General features: G+C 39.0%; 1 protein-coding gene and 1 long non-coding RNA gene across 3 annotated transcripts in view; one reads left to right on the forward strand and one right to left on the reverse strand.

Annotated features, from left to right (window-relative positions):
• LOC139757097 (partner of Y14 and mago-like) overlaps positions 1–8,025 on the reverse strand; it is a 35,244-nt gene extending 27,219 nt beyond the window's left edge. For both annotated transcript variants that reach the window (XM_071677189.1, XM_071677187.1), the window contains exons 1-3: positions 7,885–8,025; positions 4,922–5,064; positions 1,261–1,451 (exon numbers count right to left, since the gene is read on the reverse strand). In XM_071677189.1, coding sequence (XP_071533290.1) covers positions 1,261–1,451; positions 4,922–5,062 — 332 coding nt within the window. In that variant the 5' untranslated portion in view covers positions 5,063–5,064; positions 7,885–8,025. The remainder of the gene's footprint in view (positions 1–1,260; positions 1,452–4,921; positions 5,065–7,884) is intronic.
• Positions 1–18,598, forward strand: part of LOC139757099 (uncharacterized) — a 60,444-nt gene that overhangs the window by 8,465 nt on the left and 33,381 nt on the right. Inside the window, exon 2 of the long non-coding RNA XR_011714499.1 lies at positions 6,996–7,143. This is a non-coding gene — a long non-coding RNA (uncharacterized lncRNA). The remainder of the gene's footprint in view (positions 1–6,995; positions 7,144–18,598) is intronic.

Genomic DNA, 18,598 nt, shown 5'->3' on the forward strand with positions numbered 1-18,598 from the left:
GTATAAAGACAGGGTGGGGGAGGGGGCGAAACTTCTGGGAGCGTTGAAAAATGTGTGGAAATCGTGAATATTATCTTGGAAAGCAAAAATGGGCATGTTTGAAGGAATAGTGGTTCCAACAATGTAGTTGTTAGGCGTGGGCTATAGATAGAGTTGTGCAGATGAGGGTGAATGTGCTGGAAATGAGATGTTTGAGGACAATATGTGGTGTGAGGTGGTTTGATCGAGTAAGTAATGAAAGGGTAAGAGAGATGTATGGTAATAAAAAGAGTGTGGTTGAGAGAGCAGAAGAGGGTGCTTTGAAATAGTTTGGTCTCATGGAGAGAATGAGTGAAGAAAGATTGACAAAGAGGATATATGTGTCAGATGTAGAGGGAACAAGGAGAAGTGGGAGACCAAATTGGAGGTGGAAAGATGGAGTGAAAAAGATTTTGAGTGATCAGGGCCTGAACATGCAGGAGGGTGAAAGGCATGCAAGGAATAGAGTGAATTGGAATGATGTGGTATACTGGGGTTGATGTGCTGTCAATGGATTGAAACAGGGCATGTGAAGCGTCTGGGGTAAACCATGGAAAGTTCTGTGGGGCCTGGATGTGGAAAGGGAGCTGTGGTCTCGGTGCATTATTACATGACAGCTAGAGACTGAGTGTGAACGAATGGGGCCTTTGTTGTCTTTTCCTAACGCTACCTCGCACACATGCGGGGGGAGGGGGTTGTCATTTCATGTGTCGCTGTCTCCCGCATTAGCGAGGTTGTGCAAGGAAACAGACGAAAGAATGGCCCAACCCACCCACATACACATGTACATAATTTATACTGTCTGCCCTTATTAATTCCCATCGCCACCCCACCACACATGAAATAACAACCCCCTCCACCCTCATGTGTGCAAGGTAGTGCTAGGAAAAGACAATAAAGGCCACATTCGTTCACACTCAGTCTCTAGCTGTCATGTAATAATGCACCAAAACCACAGCTCCCTTACTCTATCAAGACTCATTTATGGTAATTACTGGACTCCATTGCAATTAACTCTGATTTTTAAACTAAAATTCACCACACAGATGGGGATGTTTTAAAACCCTATATTAGTTTTGAACTTAATGACGTCATTCATTACTTAGGAGACATCAATTTGAAGTTCTACTTGCATCATAACTATATCTACTAACATTATCACTGAGTATCATGTAACCAGAGACAGATGTCATCACATGCCCTAACCTCGACATCATTTGAGAAAAAGCAACCAACACTTGCCTTGAGTTAGCATCAGCACCAAACATGGGCCTCGGTGCAAGTTCTGACTCTGATTCCTCATCTGAACCTTGTTTCTTGTCCTTGTCATCATTCTTGCCTGCTTGCTGAACACCACCAGGAACAAAGTTAAGACCCCCACGCAGGACACGGGCCCGAGGAAGTGGAACATTCAGAGGTTCTGGCTCCCCTTCCTGTAAATGGGAAACTCACATAATATACCATACATCACGACTTAATGGTTCATATTTTCTTCTTTCTTTAGGATTACATGTAATACATCTGATATTACAGTATGGTAGCTGTGCTTGGAACAGTTTGCTATTTTCTAACATACTGGAAGTGACACATTATATGCAAATAAAAATGATTATAAACAGAATTCTGCCTAGCTAACATGCTACATTAAAAATATCTCAATATAAATGACAAATGAGAGTTGGGGTGAGAGAGTATCATTAAATTTTAGGGAGAATAAAAAGATGTTCTGAAAGGAGGTAAATAAAGTGCGTAAGACAAGGGAGCAAATGGGAACTTCAGTGAAGGGCGCAAATGGGGAGGTGATAACGATAACAAGTAGTGGTGATGTGAGAAGGAGATGGAGTGAGTATTTTGAAGGTTTGTTGAATGTGTTTGATGATAGAGTGGCAGATATAGGGTGTTTTGGTCGAGGTGGTGTGCAAAGTGAGAGGGTTAGGGAAAATGATTTGGTAAACAGAGAAGAGGTAGTAAAAGCTTTGCGGAAGATGAAAGCCGGCAAGGCAGCAGGTTTGGATGGTATTGCAGTGGAATTTATTAAAAAAGGGGGTGACTGTATTGTTGACTGGTTGGTAAGGTTATTTAATGTATGTATGACTCATGGTGAGGTGCCTGAGGATTGGCGGAATGCGTGCATAGTGCCATTGTACAAAGGCAAAGGGGATAAGAGTGAGTGCTCAAATTACAGAGGTATAAGTTTGTTGAGTATTCCTGGTAAATTATATGGGAGGGTATTGATTGAGAGGGTGAAGGCATGTACAGAGCATCAGATTGGGGAAGAGCAGTGTGGTTTCAGAAGTGGTAGAGGATGTGTGGATCAGGTGTTTGCTCTGAAGAATGTATGTGAGAAATACTTAGAAAAGCAAATGGATTTGTATGTAGCATTTATGGATCTGGAGAAGGCATATGATAGAGTTGATAGAGATGCTCTGTGGAAGGTATTAAGAATATATGGTGTGGGAGGAAAGTTGTTAGAAGCAGTGAAAAGTTTTTATCGAGGATGTAAGGCATGTGTACGTGTAGGAAGAGAGGAAAGTGATTGGTTCTCAGTGAATGTAGGTTTGCGGCAGGGGTGTGTGATGTCTCCATGGTTGTTTAATTTGTTTATGGATGGGGTTGTTAGGGAGGTAAATGCAAGAGTTTTGGAAAGAGGGGCAAGTATGAAGTCTGTTGGGGATGAGAGAGCTTGGGAAGTGAGTCAGTTGTTGTTCGCTGATGATACAGCGCTGGTAGCTGATTCATGTGAGAAACTGCAGAAGCTGGTGACTGAGTTTGGTAAAGTGTGTGGAAGAAGAAAGTTAAGAGTAAATGTGAATAAGAGCAAGGTTATTAGGTACAGTAGGGTTGAGGGTCAAGTCAATTGGGAGGTGAGTTTGAATGGAGAAAAACTGGAGGAAGTGAAGTGTTTTAGATATCTGGGAGTGGATCTGGCAGCGGATGGAACCATGGAAGTGGAAGTGGATCATAGGGTGGGGGAGGGGGCGAAAATTCTGGGGGCCTTGAAGAATGTGTGGAAGTTGAGAACATTATCTCAGAAAGCAAAAATGGGTATGTTTGAAGGAATAGTGGTTCCAACAATGTTGTATGGTTGTGAGGCGTGGGCTATGGATAGAGTTGTGCGCAGGAGGATGGATGTGCTGGAAATGAGATGTTTGAGGACAATGTGTGGTGTGAGGTGGTTTGATCGAGTGAGTAACGTAAGGGTAAGAGAGATGTGTGGAAATAAAAAGAGCGTGGTTGAGAGAGCAGAAGAGGGTGTTTTGAAGTGGTTTGGGCACATGGAGAGGATGAGTGAGGAAAGATTGACCAAGAGGATATATGTGTCGGAGGTGGAGGGAACAAGGAGAAGAGGGAGACCAAATTGGAGGTGGAAAGATGGAGTGAAAAAGATTTTGTGTGATCGGGGCCTGAACATGCAGGAGGGTGAAAGGAGGGCAAGGAATAGAGTGAATTGGAGCGATGTGGTATACCGGGGTTGACGTGCTGTCAGTGGATTGAATCAAGGAATGTGAAGCGTCTGGGGTAAGCCATGGAAAGCTGTGTAGGTATGTATATTTGCGTGTGTGGACGTATGTATATACATGTGTATGGGGGGGGTTGGGCCATTTCTTTCGTCTGTTTCCTTGCGCTACCTCGCAAACGCGGGAGACAGCAACAAAGTATAATAAAAAAAAATAAATAATAAATGACAAGTATAATTTTCATCTTTACATAAATAGTGGTTATTTATGTAAACAGGGAAAATATAAGAATTCCTCTGATGCATGATTCACATGTTTACTTGGATTTGCAATCAGAAATCTGAAATGAAATTGCTCCAGTAGTAAAAGTCTTTGGACCAATTGTAAACCTGTCACATAAACTGAATAAATGAATGCATCAGTAACAGGGTTACTTTTATATAACATTGTACACTTGCTGGGGGATGCCCTACAGAAAATCATTTTCATGACATTATGATTACATCCTTAAACATCGCAGTACCATGAGTCATTACTGGCGGACAGAGAATTATAAATATATTGAGAAATGTACTGGGCAGCTAAGTAAAATAGAGGCAACAAAAGACTAATGCAGTCCTTAAAACAGCAAAAACAAAAAAAGGCTTTCATAAAGATTCAGCAGTTTCAATTTAAGATACAGTAAAGCAGGCATAAAGTGTTAACCAACAATGGTGGAAAAAAAATTTTTGAGGTGAAAATGGAGGTTGAAACATCAAATTGGCTACATATTTGAACTGGATAAGAATTACATTTAAGTTTTGGAAAAAAAAGGGCAAAGAAGCGAGGAAATAAAAAAACAATTTCCACTGGCAACAGAAATGTGAGTCCAGTCACTGAAAATGAGTATACTAAAAGAGAAAATAAAAAGGAAAGGGGAAGACCAGTTGCGTGACTTTCAAATTGGAAGATATGTAAGAGGGCATAGCATAGTCGGTGTAAGAGATATATACAAAAGTGCAAAATTTCAAGGTGCTGGTGAAGATGCAGAAAGATGGGTCTGGAGTGAGAGAAAAAAGGGATGAAGGTGGAACACTAGGGTGTGTAGAAGTTCAAAAATAGGGAGGCTAGGAGAAATGATGGATCAGGAGGAGAAAAGGGTGTGAAGGCTGAGGAAGAGGGGTAGATGCAAGAAAATGCATAAAAGTGCATGAGGAAGAGGTGGTGGTAATAGAGGAAGAGGAGATGCAGCATGACATGATGGAAACAGGAAACGAACAGATGCTGGAGGAACGGGTGGGGGTGTTGAGGAAAGAAATGGAACACTAGTGTAGGAAGATGGTGGTATTAGTAGCAGAAGAGTGAAGATACAGAAAGAAAGAGTGGCAGCAAATAAGAGATTGGAATTACTAGAGGCAAGAAGAAAGAGTATGATTACAAGCAATGGTACAATCCTGGCTTGTTACCTCTTCACCCCCACTGTCTTGTGCCCAGATGCCATATATCTGCTGTTCCTTGGTCTGCTTCCGACCTGGACGTTGTGTGTTGAACTCATTTTCCAAGTCAAAGTCAGTAACTTCAAACTTTTCAACTTCATTATCCGACATGTCTGTAATGGGTAAAATATTAGAAAGTATAGGAAAATCCCAGGTGGATACAGAGTATATATACCAAAAAGCCTACTGACAAGAAAGCATTTCTTCACATAAAACATTAAAATCACTAACACTGAACAATAAACAAGACATTAAATGATTCATCATTATTACTGATTAGCAAATATGCTGCAACATTTCGTACAATGTCATTCACATGTAAAACCCAATTTATATGAAAAGCTAAAATGTTTTATTTCAAATGCCTGTAAAGTACTGAAATTCATTATAGTCATTTGAAAAATATTTACTAAAGGCAATTTCCAAAAATCAAACTCCAGCGTACACAAATTTTGGTGTAAAAGTGCTTATACCTTTTGTTTTATTTAAAACTACTATCATCACCATTAGTAACACGGCATCACAGGGTGAGATTCTAAAATTTGAATTTCTAAGAATCAAAAACAACTGAAACTCGTGGTCCAGGTACCTGTTCAATTAAGATTATGGCTAACTCATTTCATGAATTTCCACAGTTGGAGGTCAATTTCTAACATCCACTGCCGAAGCAAACACTGCTGTTCTTATTGTACGACTTTGTGGCATGAGAACTCAGTTCATTTTTCAGCTGTGATTTTTTCATATATTCTTCTCTTATGATGGCATTCATAAAAGGTAATGATAGTGACTGTGATGATTGACAATGATGAGTGTAGTCCAGTGAAGAAGAAAGATACTGGACACCATTATGCAGAAATTAGATCCCTTACAGAAATTAGCTTTCAAAGAATAACTTTAGTTTTTTCATGATGCTTGGATATACTTTAGAAGTGCATTTTGAGATGCAAGAGCCCAAACACTGTGGTGTGAATGCTGTACATCGTAAACAAGGCTAATGAAAAAGCAAGAGATTAGACTTGCAGCTAAACTGTTTGTTAATTACTTTTAAAAATTATGAAAATGAATTTATATTGTATTGATAAATGTGTTGCTGATTATTACTGAAAATGAATTTTTGTTACATTGATAAATGTGCTGATGATCATTACTTTAACCTAGATTATAAAGCAGATGGAAAAAGAGCAGCAGACCAAGTGAACATCTTAGCATGTCATAGATATGGCGAAGCAGACGCCATGGGTTATAGGGGAAGATCTTTAGTGAATGTTTACCACACATAAAATAACAACAAATCCTCTTTTTTATTGGCAAAGAGTAAAGGGGCTTGATTTTGAGCATTATACACTACAAAAGTGAATAAGGTGATAGTGGTAAGCATTCAGAATACCACAGAAAATGTTAGGTTGATTAACATATAAGTAAACAACATGAAACCTTAATTAACTTACTTTAGCGGCCACAAATATCTCTTGATTTTGGTATTTGAAAGGTAATGTAAGTTAATGTGATGATCGCCAATTGCAAGCTGTTATGGAGTACTATGTCAACAGGAATGTAAATAATAACTATCTGATGACAGCCCACAAATGGCAACCATAAAAATCGTATATCACAAATTATTATAGAATATAAGGTAACTAAATCTCAGCTGCTATGAAGTTTTTACAGACTAATGATTTTTTGCAAGTATGTCACCAACTTCTAATTAAACCCAAATCATAACCGTCATTACTCTTGGCTTTAGTAAATTACCAGTTCAGCAATGCAATGAAATTAGAGTTGGATATTGAATGAGTTTGTTTTACAATTCCAATGTAGTATCTAGACAATACAATAAGATTTGTAAACTTTGTTTGAAGCACTTTAATTTATTCTGCAATGTTAGATATTATAGCTGGGGTGAAGGTTATAGGTATCAGGAGAAAAAGTGTGGGTAATTAATGCTAAAGTTCATGAAACATTTATAAAAATCAACAGAAACCATGAAAACCACCTAACCTCCCCAATAGTTAAAATTAATTTATATGTTCTATATTCTAAACAGGTGAAATCACTCCAATGACTGAGTATCGCACTGTTAATAAACATACAAGCTGAGTGGCCGACCTTCCTACATGCAACTATTCCAAGTGATACCTAGCAGAAGACCAATTTGTTGTTGGGGTGTTTCTACAATACAACCCAGCAATTAGGTGAGTTTTTCACAGAATCTGATGATTCTTTGTTTTACCTTCTTTCACCTGAACTCTGTATTTTCCAAACATACGTAACAGACATACTTTAATATTGTTGAAAACATAATGCTCTGAAGAACCATCAGCAAATCTTACTGTCTTGGCAAATTTCCAAAACTCGGGTTAAGTCGGATTTAAACATTATACAAGGCATGATGGCATTCACTGGAATGCATAGATAATGTACTGTAATTATCATTAACATATTCAGGAAAGTTTTCTATTTTTTTCACTCCAGCATCAGTTGCTTCGTATATCAACTTACGAACCTAATTAAGCTCTATAGAATCCGAACAAGCGCCATGTGAATGATTTTGGTCAGCTGACAGCTGGATGTTCAATTTTTCTAATAAGCTACGCGGTATGAAATTAGAAAATGACACCGAGACGGCGAATGCGTTTCTCTTTATCATTTCTTACTTGCACGACTTTAACGAAAGTGTTACGAATGCATTACAATCTATCTAATGTTGATTTTGGGTGGTGTTGTCCTACAATTTCCCTATAATTCAAAGCCCTGCCCACTTTATAAAAACACATTTAAAGAAGTAATAGGTGCTACACTTAAAATCACTCTCTATATTCACCTCTTCATGCTGTAACGTTGCATTCCCGAAAATTTCATATGATTTCTATCATAGAAAAGTGGTTATATACAAAATCATAAAAGTACGAAATTACCCATTACTCTTCGCTTACCTATATTCGTAATTGAATGTCTTTATATTAGATGTTATTGATTACCATTTTCCGCTCTTTTCTTTCTTTCCCACAGTTGAAGTGTCCTTTAATATGTACTAGTCAAACATCCTCACTAGCATAGACCAAGCACAAACATTGGTCTTTAGATACAGGTTACAAAACGTGCTTACATAAAATTCATTTGGTGTAAATCGCGATTACATCAAACTTTAGGAAGACAGAATTAAAATAATGTGTATATGAGATGATTATTATTTTATTATTTTATGAAACTTTTATTAAAGTATCAATTGTTATATAAAAAAAACCTCCAGCAGTAATCGTAAGTAAAGAGATCAGATCAAAACAAAAGATGTCATGTATATAAGTATTGATAGTAGCGATAATAAAGATAATATTGAAAAATAATGTGACCTATTGCAAAAAGACTATAAATAACAGTAAACTGCTAATAACTGAGCCAGCTGAAAGATAATGTTTACTGCAAGAAGTTGTGGCTAAAGCTATGAGTACCATTCTGAAATACGTCAGTGACAGATACGGTTTGAGGGAGATACGGGGTAGGGGAATCGTAAGAGTTATTTGTTAAGTGTGCTGTTTTCAAGAAGTTAAGAAAACAGGAAATATGTACAAAGGCATTAGATCTTCGGATGTTAAGCTGTTGATCAAAGATAGCTAATGTTCCCTTGGCTGATAAGTTGTTATATAAGGACTAAGTAGATGGTACAGGTTTAGTGGTACACATAGACGACTGCAAAAATATCATTGGTCTCACCATTAAAAAGATTTCTAGGCCACTGAAAAGTTCAGGTTGCCACTTAATCTATAGTCACGTTCCAAATGACCGATAAGAAAATCCAGGGGAATTTCAGACCCCAGTTGTTTCTAAGAAGTGCACTGAAATATCCCAACAGAAGGAACTGCGATGATAAATGAGACAAACGAACCTGTGTACAAACTCTAGGACCTCGATACAATTTACATTGATTCCACTAACCTGTACATAAATGTATTATATCCTACCAGCCATATTCCTGTGAAATTTTTGATATCACCTGTCCTGGGTAAGACTGCTTTGAAAGGCAGATTGTTCCTTGCCATCAGATAATCATGCAATAGCATTAGGTCAGCAGAAATGCTTGACCAAAATTCTAAAGTTAAAGGAAAAAGTTTATACTTCCACCATACTGAATGGCATTTGTTTGTTTCAGTTTTCCTGCCGGCAGTTGAACCGGAAAGATAGGTGGCTTGGGAAGTTTTGCTATCCCGTTTTCAACATTGTTTTTAGGCCACCACAATAGATAACCTCGTGATGGACCATCAAGTCTCCTGTTATCTGTCCTTTCATGTACTCCCAAGTACAATTCTGTCCTCTGATCTAAATCCAATCAACAAAAAGTAATTGAAAGGATAATAGATGCTTCCTTTAGTGATGTTTGCCACCACCTTTCACGTCATGCTGTTACGAAAGAAAGTACAGTGGCCCCATAACGCAATGTTTAACTGCAATGTGGAGAGAAGGTGACACCTGTCTCTGAATTACTATTGTGTGATAGAATCTTCCCTGCCTGAAAATCTTGGAGATATTTCATTGAAATTAGGGCTGGTGAATTTGCCTATACTGTAACAATTAGTGCAGTCTTTCATCGAGTTGGTCTTACAAAGTGTGGCAGAGTTTACATGGCGTCTCTGTTACAAGGACTTCTTGTCACTTACCGATTCAGATTTGTGGTATTAGGTGCAACCAGTAACCCATTCCAACTACCAGCTACGTGAGACACACGAAAAAGAAAGTATGATAGTGCTTATAAAGAAATCATGTCACAATCTATATGAAGACAATTTCAAGTGAAAGGTTGAAATATATGAAGAGGCCAACACAGAGGTGTATAAGACTAACTTGCCATTTGTATATATTTTTTTTAAATCAGGGAAGGATCTGGCATAAAACAACCATTTAGGAAAGCACTGTTATCCTTTTTTGGCACTGCAGTGCCATACTGCGTAATCTGTTTTAATTGTGTGATGCAAAAGGTAGTGGCAAACATTACTGGAGAACGAGCTTTGAGTGGACAAGGAGATGGAGGTCGAGAAGACGGTGGAATGTACGGAAGATGTATGCCCTTGAGAAAAGATGAAACTTTGAATGCCATCCTCTTGAGCTGTCAGACGAAGCACGGGCACCTCACTGTCTGGAGGACATCGCCCGCAAAGCGCCTTACAGGGATGACATTCACTCTGTCATGGCGCAATTTGCTTTTCACCATAATTGTTGTTGTGGAATGACCGTTATGAAAGAGAAGCAAAATTAAAGCCACCCTTGTTTACCATTACAGAAGACTGTTACAAATATCTCTACCTATAAGGACTAATCCAGAAGATGTAAATCTTTAGGTCATACTGAAAGCAGAGGTTTGTCACAGATATTTGTATAGTACCCAGGAACGTTATAGAGTCAAGAAGCATTTCCCAGGAGTGGGCTAATACGAGAACAGTCGTCGACGAACTTTGACCCTGATCTCTCCATTAACCTTCACCAAACACACCCTCAACTGGATGCTTTGGAAGTCACAGGGGCTTTCCACACACTTCCCTGAATATTGCATATGGTGGAGTAATCTTCAGAAGCGCCACCGCACGTGGGCAAATGTTGATGTCTCAAGGTAGATCCTAGGGAGATCTCGATGGCTACAAAGATTTTGTAGTATCACTTGTAGGTAGGCTTATGAGTACACGGTAAGGTAAGGGGTGTATCGAGTAAAGAGAGTTATCCAGAGACTTTTCTTTTAGTACTTTAATTATGACATCTTAACACGATTGTACGAGCCTTGGTTATGATGATATGCCCTTTAACTTGACTCTCAAAGATCAGGTCAAAGGCCAAGCCAACAAACGGAATGCATTTTTGCATGACAGAGCATTCCGTTTGTTTCTGACAGGTCTGTAGTGGAGCACACTGCACGGTATTCAGCGAGATTTCTTTCACTGTGTAGAGAACACGTAACACTTAAGGTTATTTATGTAACACTGACGAGCACTGAAAACGATAGACACCTTCTTGAGATTAATTGCCTCAGTGATATTCCATTTTACACCTTCTGAACCGTAGGATATAGAAGGACTGTTCCCGAAGAAGTCATTTATACGGTGGATGCTTAAGGATGACTGTCCGTAATCATTGTCCCTCCGTCTTCGGTGTAACACACTAACCTTCAACTAAACCATAGTCGTAGCTTGAGAAGTTTGAATCAGATGATCATTAAGATTTGTGTAAGTTTCCCAGTTGGAGAGATGAGCATATATTCACTGTCTTGTTTACATGTGGCAGGTCTCCATGTGTTAGTCAGGCAGAACATAACTTTCTGAGACAAAACCAAGTCGCCATCTGTTGTTTTCTTCTTTAGTTTCTGATTGAATAAAAAAATGAATATATATATATATATATATATATATATATATATATATATATATATATATATATATATATATATATATATATATATATTTATATATATATATATATATATATATATATATATATATATATATATATATATATATATATATATATATTTTTTTTTTTTTTTTTTTTTTTTTTTTTTTGCTTTGTCGCTGTCTCCCGCGTTTGCGAGGTAGCGCAAGGAAACAGACGAAAGAAATGGCCCAGCCCACCCCCATATACATGTATATACATACGTCCACACACGCAAATATACATACCTACACAGCTTTCCATGGTTTACCCCAGACGCTTCACATGCCTTGATTCAATCCACTGACAGCACGTCAACCCCGGTATACCACATCGCTCCAATTCACTCTATTCCTTGCCCTCCTTTCACCCTCCTGCATGTTCAGGCCCCGATCACACAAAATCTTTTTCACTCCATCTTTCCACCTCCAATTTGGTCTCCCTCTTCTCCTCGTTCCCTCCACCTCCGACACATATATCCTCTTGGTCAATCTTTCCTCACTCATTCTCTCCATGTGACCAAACCATTTCAAAACACCCTCTTCTGCTCTCTCAACCACGCTCTTTTTATTTCCACACATCTCTCTTACCCTTACGTTACTCACTCGATCAAACCACCTCGCACCACACATTGTCCTCAAACATCTCATTTCCAGCACATCCATCCTCCTGCGCACAACTCTATCCATAGTCCACGCCTCGCAACCATACAACATTGTTGGAACCACTATTCCTTCAAACATACCCATTTTTGCTTTCCGAGATAATGTTCTCGACTTCCACACATTCTTCAAGGCTCCCAGAATTTTCGCCCCCTCCCCCACCCTATGATCCACTTCCGCTTCCATGTTTCCATCCGCTGCCAGATCCACTCCCAGATATCTAAAACACTTCACTTCCTCCAGTTTTTCTCCATTCAAACTCACCTCCCAATTGACTTGACCCTCAACCCTACTGTACCTAATAACCTTGCTCTTATTCACATTTACTCTTAACTTTCTTCTTTCACACACTTTACCAAACTCAGTCACCAGCTTCTGCAGTTTCTCACATGAATCAGCCACAAGCGCTGTATCATCAGCGAACAACAACTGACTCACTTCCCAAGCTCTCTCATCCCCCAACAGACTTCATACTTGCCCCTCTTTCCAAAACTCTTGCATTCACCTCCCTAACAACCCCATCCATAAACAAATTAAACAACCATGGAGACATCACACACCCCTGCCGCAAACCTACATTCACTGAGAACCAATCACTTTCCTCTCTTCCTACACGTACACATGCCTTACATCCTCGATAAAAACTTTTCACTGCTTCTGACAACTTGCCTCCCACACCATATATTCTTAATACCTTCCACAGAGCATCTCTATCAACTCTATCATATGCCTTCTCCAGATCCATAAATGCTACATACAAATCCATTTGCTTTTCTAAGTATTTCTCACATACATTCTTCAAAGCAAACACCTGATCCACACATCCTCTACCACTTCTGAAACCACACTGCTCTTCCCCAATCTGATGCTCTGTACATGCCTTCACCCTCTCAATCAATACCTTCCCATATGATTTGCCAGGAATACTCAACAAACTTATGCCTCTGTAATTTGAGCACTCACTCTTATCCCCTTTGCCTTTGTACAATGGCACTATGCACGCATTCCGCCAATCCTCAGGCACCTCACCATGAGTCATACATACATTAAATAACCTTACCAACCAGTCAACAATACAGTCACCCCCTTTTTTAATAAATTCCACTGCAATACCATCCAAACCTGCTGCCTTGCCGGCTTTCATCTTCCGCAAAGCTTTTACTACCTCTTCTCTGTTTACCAAATCTTTTTCCCTAACCCTCTCACTTTGCACACCACCTCAACCAAAACACCCTATATCTGCCACTCTATCATCAAACACATTCAACAAACCTTCAAAATACTCACTCCATCTCCTTCTCACATCATCACTACTTGTTATCACCTCCCCATTTGCGCCCTTCACTGAAGTTCCCATTTGCTCCCTTGTCTTACGCACTTTATTTACCTCCTTCCAGAACATCTTTTTATTCTCCCTAAAATTTAATGATACTCTCTCACCCCAACTCTCATTTGCCCTTTTTTTTTCACCTCTTGCACCTTTCTCTTGACCTCCTGTCTCTTTCTTTTATACGTCTCCCACTCAATTTCATTTTTTCCCTGCAAAAATCATCCAAATGCCTCTCTCTTCTCTTTCACTAATACTCTTACTTCTTCATCCCACCACTCACTACCCTTTTTTAATCAACCCACCTCCCACTCTTCTCATGCCACAAGCATCTTTTGCGCAATCCATCACTGATTCCCTAAATACATCCCATTCCTCCCCCACTCCCCTTACTTCCATTGTTCTCACCTTTTTCCATTCTGTACTCAGTCTCTCCTGGTACTTCCTCACACAAGTCTCCTTCCCAAGCTCACTTACTCTCACCACCCTCTTCACCCCAACATTCGCTCTTCTTTTCTGTAGACCCATATAAATCTTCACCTTAGCCTCCACAAGATAATGATCAGACATCCCTCCAGTTGCACCTCTCAGCACATTAACATCCAAAAGTCTCTCTTTCGCGCGCCTGTCTATTAACACGTAATCCAATATATATATATATATATATATATATATATATATATATATATATATATATATATATATATATATATATATATATATATATATATTCCAAACATTATTTTACCCCGTTGCGATGCTGCACTGAAGGCGGCACAAGTGTTTGATGAAACGCCCCTATAAGCGTAATCTTTGTCCTTTTCATTCCTTTGATAGTGTTCCCTCGCTTGCTTGATTCTTCTTCTAAAGAACACCTTCAGTGGCCTGCTAAGGGTCTTATAACACTCGAGTACATATAGTGAGACACAGGTATGGTCTTGTACCTTACACGAGTCTAGTTCCTTTGTGGGTCTACATATACCCATAGGAGAATAAAGAGGACCAGGAGGTCTGTGATAGGTTATTTGCTGGAAAACAGATTTCAGATCTATGCTGACGGAGACAAGATGATAATCCAGAGGACTATTACCCCTCTTACCTCTTCCTCTGGCACATTAAGCCTGCAGGTAAATTGCTGTGAACATTATATAGAGAAAATATGATATATAATGAATTCAGTGCTTTCCATTGTCGCATTTACCTCTGTCAGTTCTGGGAAGAGTAGGTCTTCAACAGTAAAGACGTTTTAAATCTAGCATTGATATCACTATCCATCTATACAAATTATAGCTTCATTGACTCGTCCATCCAGGACCTAACTGAATATATGTAGCAGGCTTGGATGTTTATTGGCCTCTTTCACAGTACCTTTCTTTCAAATTTCTTTTGTCCATTTACTTTTATTTTGTTATATTCATCACTCTCTTGTATCTCTCAAACGATGCTTGGCCACATTGCTTTTGAAGATTCATGGAAGGAATATCTTTATTGTCCATGGGTTTTTAACGCCAGATAGTAAACCGTACTAACAACATATCCGTCCCCACTGCTGCCCCTGTTATACGTTTATCTTTTCATGTACGACGCAATATATCATAAAACACCAGCCTACACTCAGACGCTTGACGCTGCCATCTTGCTCAGTTTCCAAAGATGCTCATCAGTATTTCCTCTCTTCCATCGCCTTCTAATGCCTGGGTTTTCAATCATCTCTTAAATTACATCATGCATGGGAGCAGAGAGTATTGTGGAGAGAGAGAGAGAAAGAGAGAGAGAGAGAGAGAGGGAGAGAGAGAGAGAGAGAGAGAGAGAGAGAGAGAGAGAGAGAGAGAGAGAGAGAGAGAGAGAGAGAGAGAGAGAGAGAGAGAGAGTATGTAGCTGTTTTGCATTTGCTCTACTTCTGGTGGTCAACTGCTCAAAATTTTTCGTGAGACATGGCGAAAGATAGTTAAATATACATGGATAGATAGATAGATGAATAGATAGGTAGACAGATAGATAGAATAATGAATAGTCAGATGAGTAGGTACAACAGAAAAAAGAATCAAGTGTAAACTGTCATCACAGTTATTTTGGTCCTTATGATATTCGTGGAAGATGGTAGTCAGTAGGGACGGCCATGAAATATAAAAAAGTCTTGCGTTCGTCCACATATCTTTTTTTTTTTTTGCTTTGCTTCTTCGAAATCATTTACAACGGCACAAACCCGTTCCTTCCGTGGGACGGGTGTGGCTGGGGAGACGTTAATGACGGTCGGTACTCGCAATCTCATGACGTTGATTACAGATACGTCATAGAAGATAAATTTTTCGAGAGAGGAGAACGCAATACAGCCCCAAGACACCCACATACGACAGAGTTGGCAGGGAAGCCCTCTTACGTCGACGTAAATATACTGAAACTTATGCTCTTACGAAATCGTATATGATGTCATTAACATATTTTTACGCATTATTTATGACATTTGAAGAGAAAAGTAAGAGATAAGATATCTTCGTGATATTTCCAGTCATATTCTCGCTTTACTATCACGAATCTAGTGGTGTGTCATCCACAGTAGTCAGTGGCATGTCAAGATAGAGCAGTTTTGTTACGTTTGAAGAAGCATAGGATACTCTGAGGTTTTACTTTTATTACAACTTAGATATCATACATATGTTAGTGATTAAGAGTTCTAGGTGGCTCTGACATAGAATGAAATATACACTTCTCTTCTAAGTGTAGTATAATGCCCTTATATCACTTTATACCTACACGCCTATCCCTTTTTAGCATATATATATATATATATATATATATATATATATATATATATATATATATATATATATATATATATATATGAGAAAATCTGATACTAGTGATGGGAAAGAAATACATTTTATATTTTGCTCTTACACTCTCCTACTCCGTTCATTGCCATTCGACGCTTAACTTTAACCGAGGGTAGATTTTTTTTTATCTGTGATTCATCAAGGTTTTTTCATTTTTGAAAGTTGGTTCAATTTTATCCTGTGGTTTGTGGCTACAGCGTTACGTTGCATGTAGTTTCACTGAGTGAGAAACCCAAAGTATTGTTTGTCTTTTTGATTAAAATCCTTTACATCTCCAGAGCCTTTGATACTGATAAACGTAAATACCCGTTTGAATTTATGACTCCATGATACAGTGGTGCCGTTCAGTGAGTTCCCTGCTCCTTGGAAATGATATTGGTAATGTTAGCCTTGAGCACGTCCCTACAACCCTTGAGTACGAAGTTACGACCTTTGAGCACGACCTTATGTCCACGATAGTTCGAACCCGACGCATGACGATCTGTCATTTGACCTGATCATATATATATATATATATATATATATATATATATATATATATATATATATATATATATATATATATATATACGCATGTATGGATATTGTTTCCCTCTCAAAGTCAAAACTTGACATTTAGGCTAAATTGGCGTGAGACTTTCGCTATAAACCTCGATTTTCGTTGAAATCTTTCTACTGCATTTAAATTCCTTTGTAGTAACGTACGTACACACACACACAAAAAAGAAATTAATCATCACGTTCAGAATTAAAGACGAATAACTTAGCTGAATAACTCTGGACTTTTTTTTATTCAATAATCAAGTTGGGTTGCGTTTTGTTTGATAGTGTGTAATATAACGCTCTTTACCTCTGTCTCCCTCTGTTCCTCTGTACCGGTCTTGATGCAACATGGGGAAGACTGGGAAGTCGTGAGGTTGTAGGAGTGATCTGCACGGGTTTTCCTCCAGCAGTCATAGCTGTTTCCAAAGACCACATGAACACGAATGGCTCAAAATAGCCGGGGTTCCCGAGACTGCGGCGTCGATCTGCCGCACCTTATCTCTCCTCTAGCCCACCTAAACCCCTAGCGATTGCGACAAACTTGGAGAAGTTCACGCCGAGAGCCAAAGAGAGAATATTTCTTATCAATATATAATTTTTCTGTAATGGATGGCGAGTTGCAGGTGACTAGGGGGCTCAGTGGTATGATAAATTGAGATCTGTTAAGGTGGTTAAGGAGGAGGCCATTTGCAGAATGAGAGAAAAAAATGTGTATGTTTCAGGCTTGTAGCCAAGGCGAGGGATGTTTGAGCGAGCCCCCGCTGCTGAGCTAATGGAATTCCGTACCGATAGCGAAGTATTTGATGAAGCGGTTGGCTGTTTATTTTTCCGTTTATATGAAATTTCTGAGGCCAGAGTGTTACTGTTTGCGAGAAATTACCGTCTCCTTAAAATGATTCTGATATTTCGTAATAAACATGATGCTGATGTTTAAGAGTCGTGAATAGTACCGTATCAGATAACCGTAACTCTTCCTGCTTATTATCATTCCTGGATTCCTAGACGTTAAGTAGGTTTTTGTTTCCTAGGATCGCCAACGGGGCGTTGCCTCTGGATCACGCAGTGGGGGAAGGGAGGCCACCTTCAGAAACCCCAGCCACATAACTAGGTCCCACCTTACTGGGAGTAGAACCCTCCTCCACTCACACTGCTGGCTGCGGGCCTGATATTCACATCTTTCATCTTGAGAAGTTTGAGTGAAAAGGAGTTGTGGCTGGTAATGACATTATCATTTATCAAGATGGACTATGGTGGCAACTATAGAAGCAGCACTTCTTTTCTACTGTGCTTACCTATGTTGTTTCCGGAATTACTTCTACTTAAGACTTCGAATTATAACTACTTTTACTTTGACTCAAGTACGTTTCTATAGGAAATGTACATTCACTTCATTTCCTTTTTTTCTTTTTGTCCACCTCATTACTTGCTGTTGAGAAGATGGTTGTCATGTTGATACGTCCCAGCTTCTTCACGGAACTAGAGAATATAAACAGGGGAACCACATGTCCTTCCATTACTAACAAGTAACAAGACGTTCCAACTGAAAGTAATGAAGTAAACTCATATTTTTTCCCCCGAATTATACCTGAGTAATGGTAACAGTTGTCAAAACTCGAAGTACTAAAGTAGAAGTGATCTATGAAAGGGGAGTAATAAAGCATTGCTGTTTCTTGTTTACTACAACTTCTTGTAAGTAATATATTCTTTCAGTTCGTAAGATCAGCAATGTGAGGATGATGGGAGCGTTGGTGTAGGGATGATGTGTTTGTGTGTGTGTGTGTGTGTGTGTGTGTGTGTGTGTGTGTGTGTGTGTGTGTGTGTTTGTAGGTTGAATTAGATAATATATTTGTTTTGTTTGAATATGTCAAGAAAG

The sequence above is a fragment of the Panulirus ornatus genome, chromosome 24, assembly GCF_036320965.1.
Source record: "Panulirus ornatus isolate Po-2019 chromosome 24, ASM3632096v1, whole genome shotgun sequence".
Classification (NCBI taxonomy): Eukaryota; Metazoa; Arthropoda; class Malacostraca; order Decapoda; family Palinuridae; genus Panulirus; species Panulirus ornatus.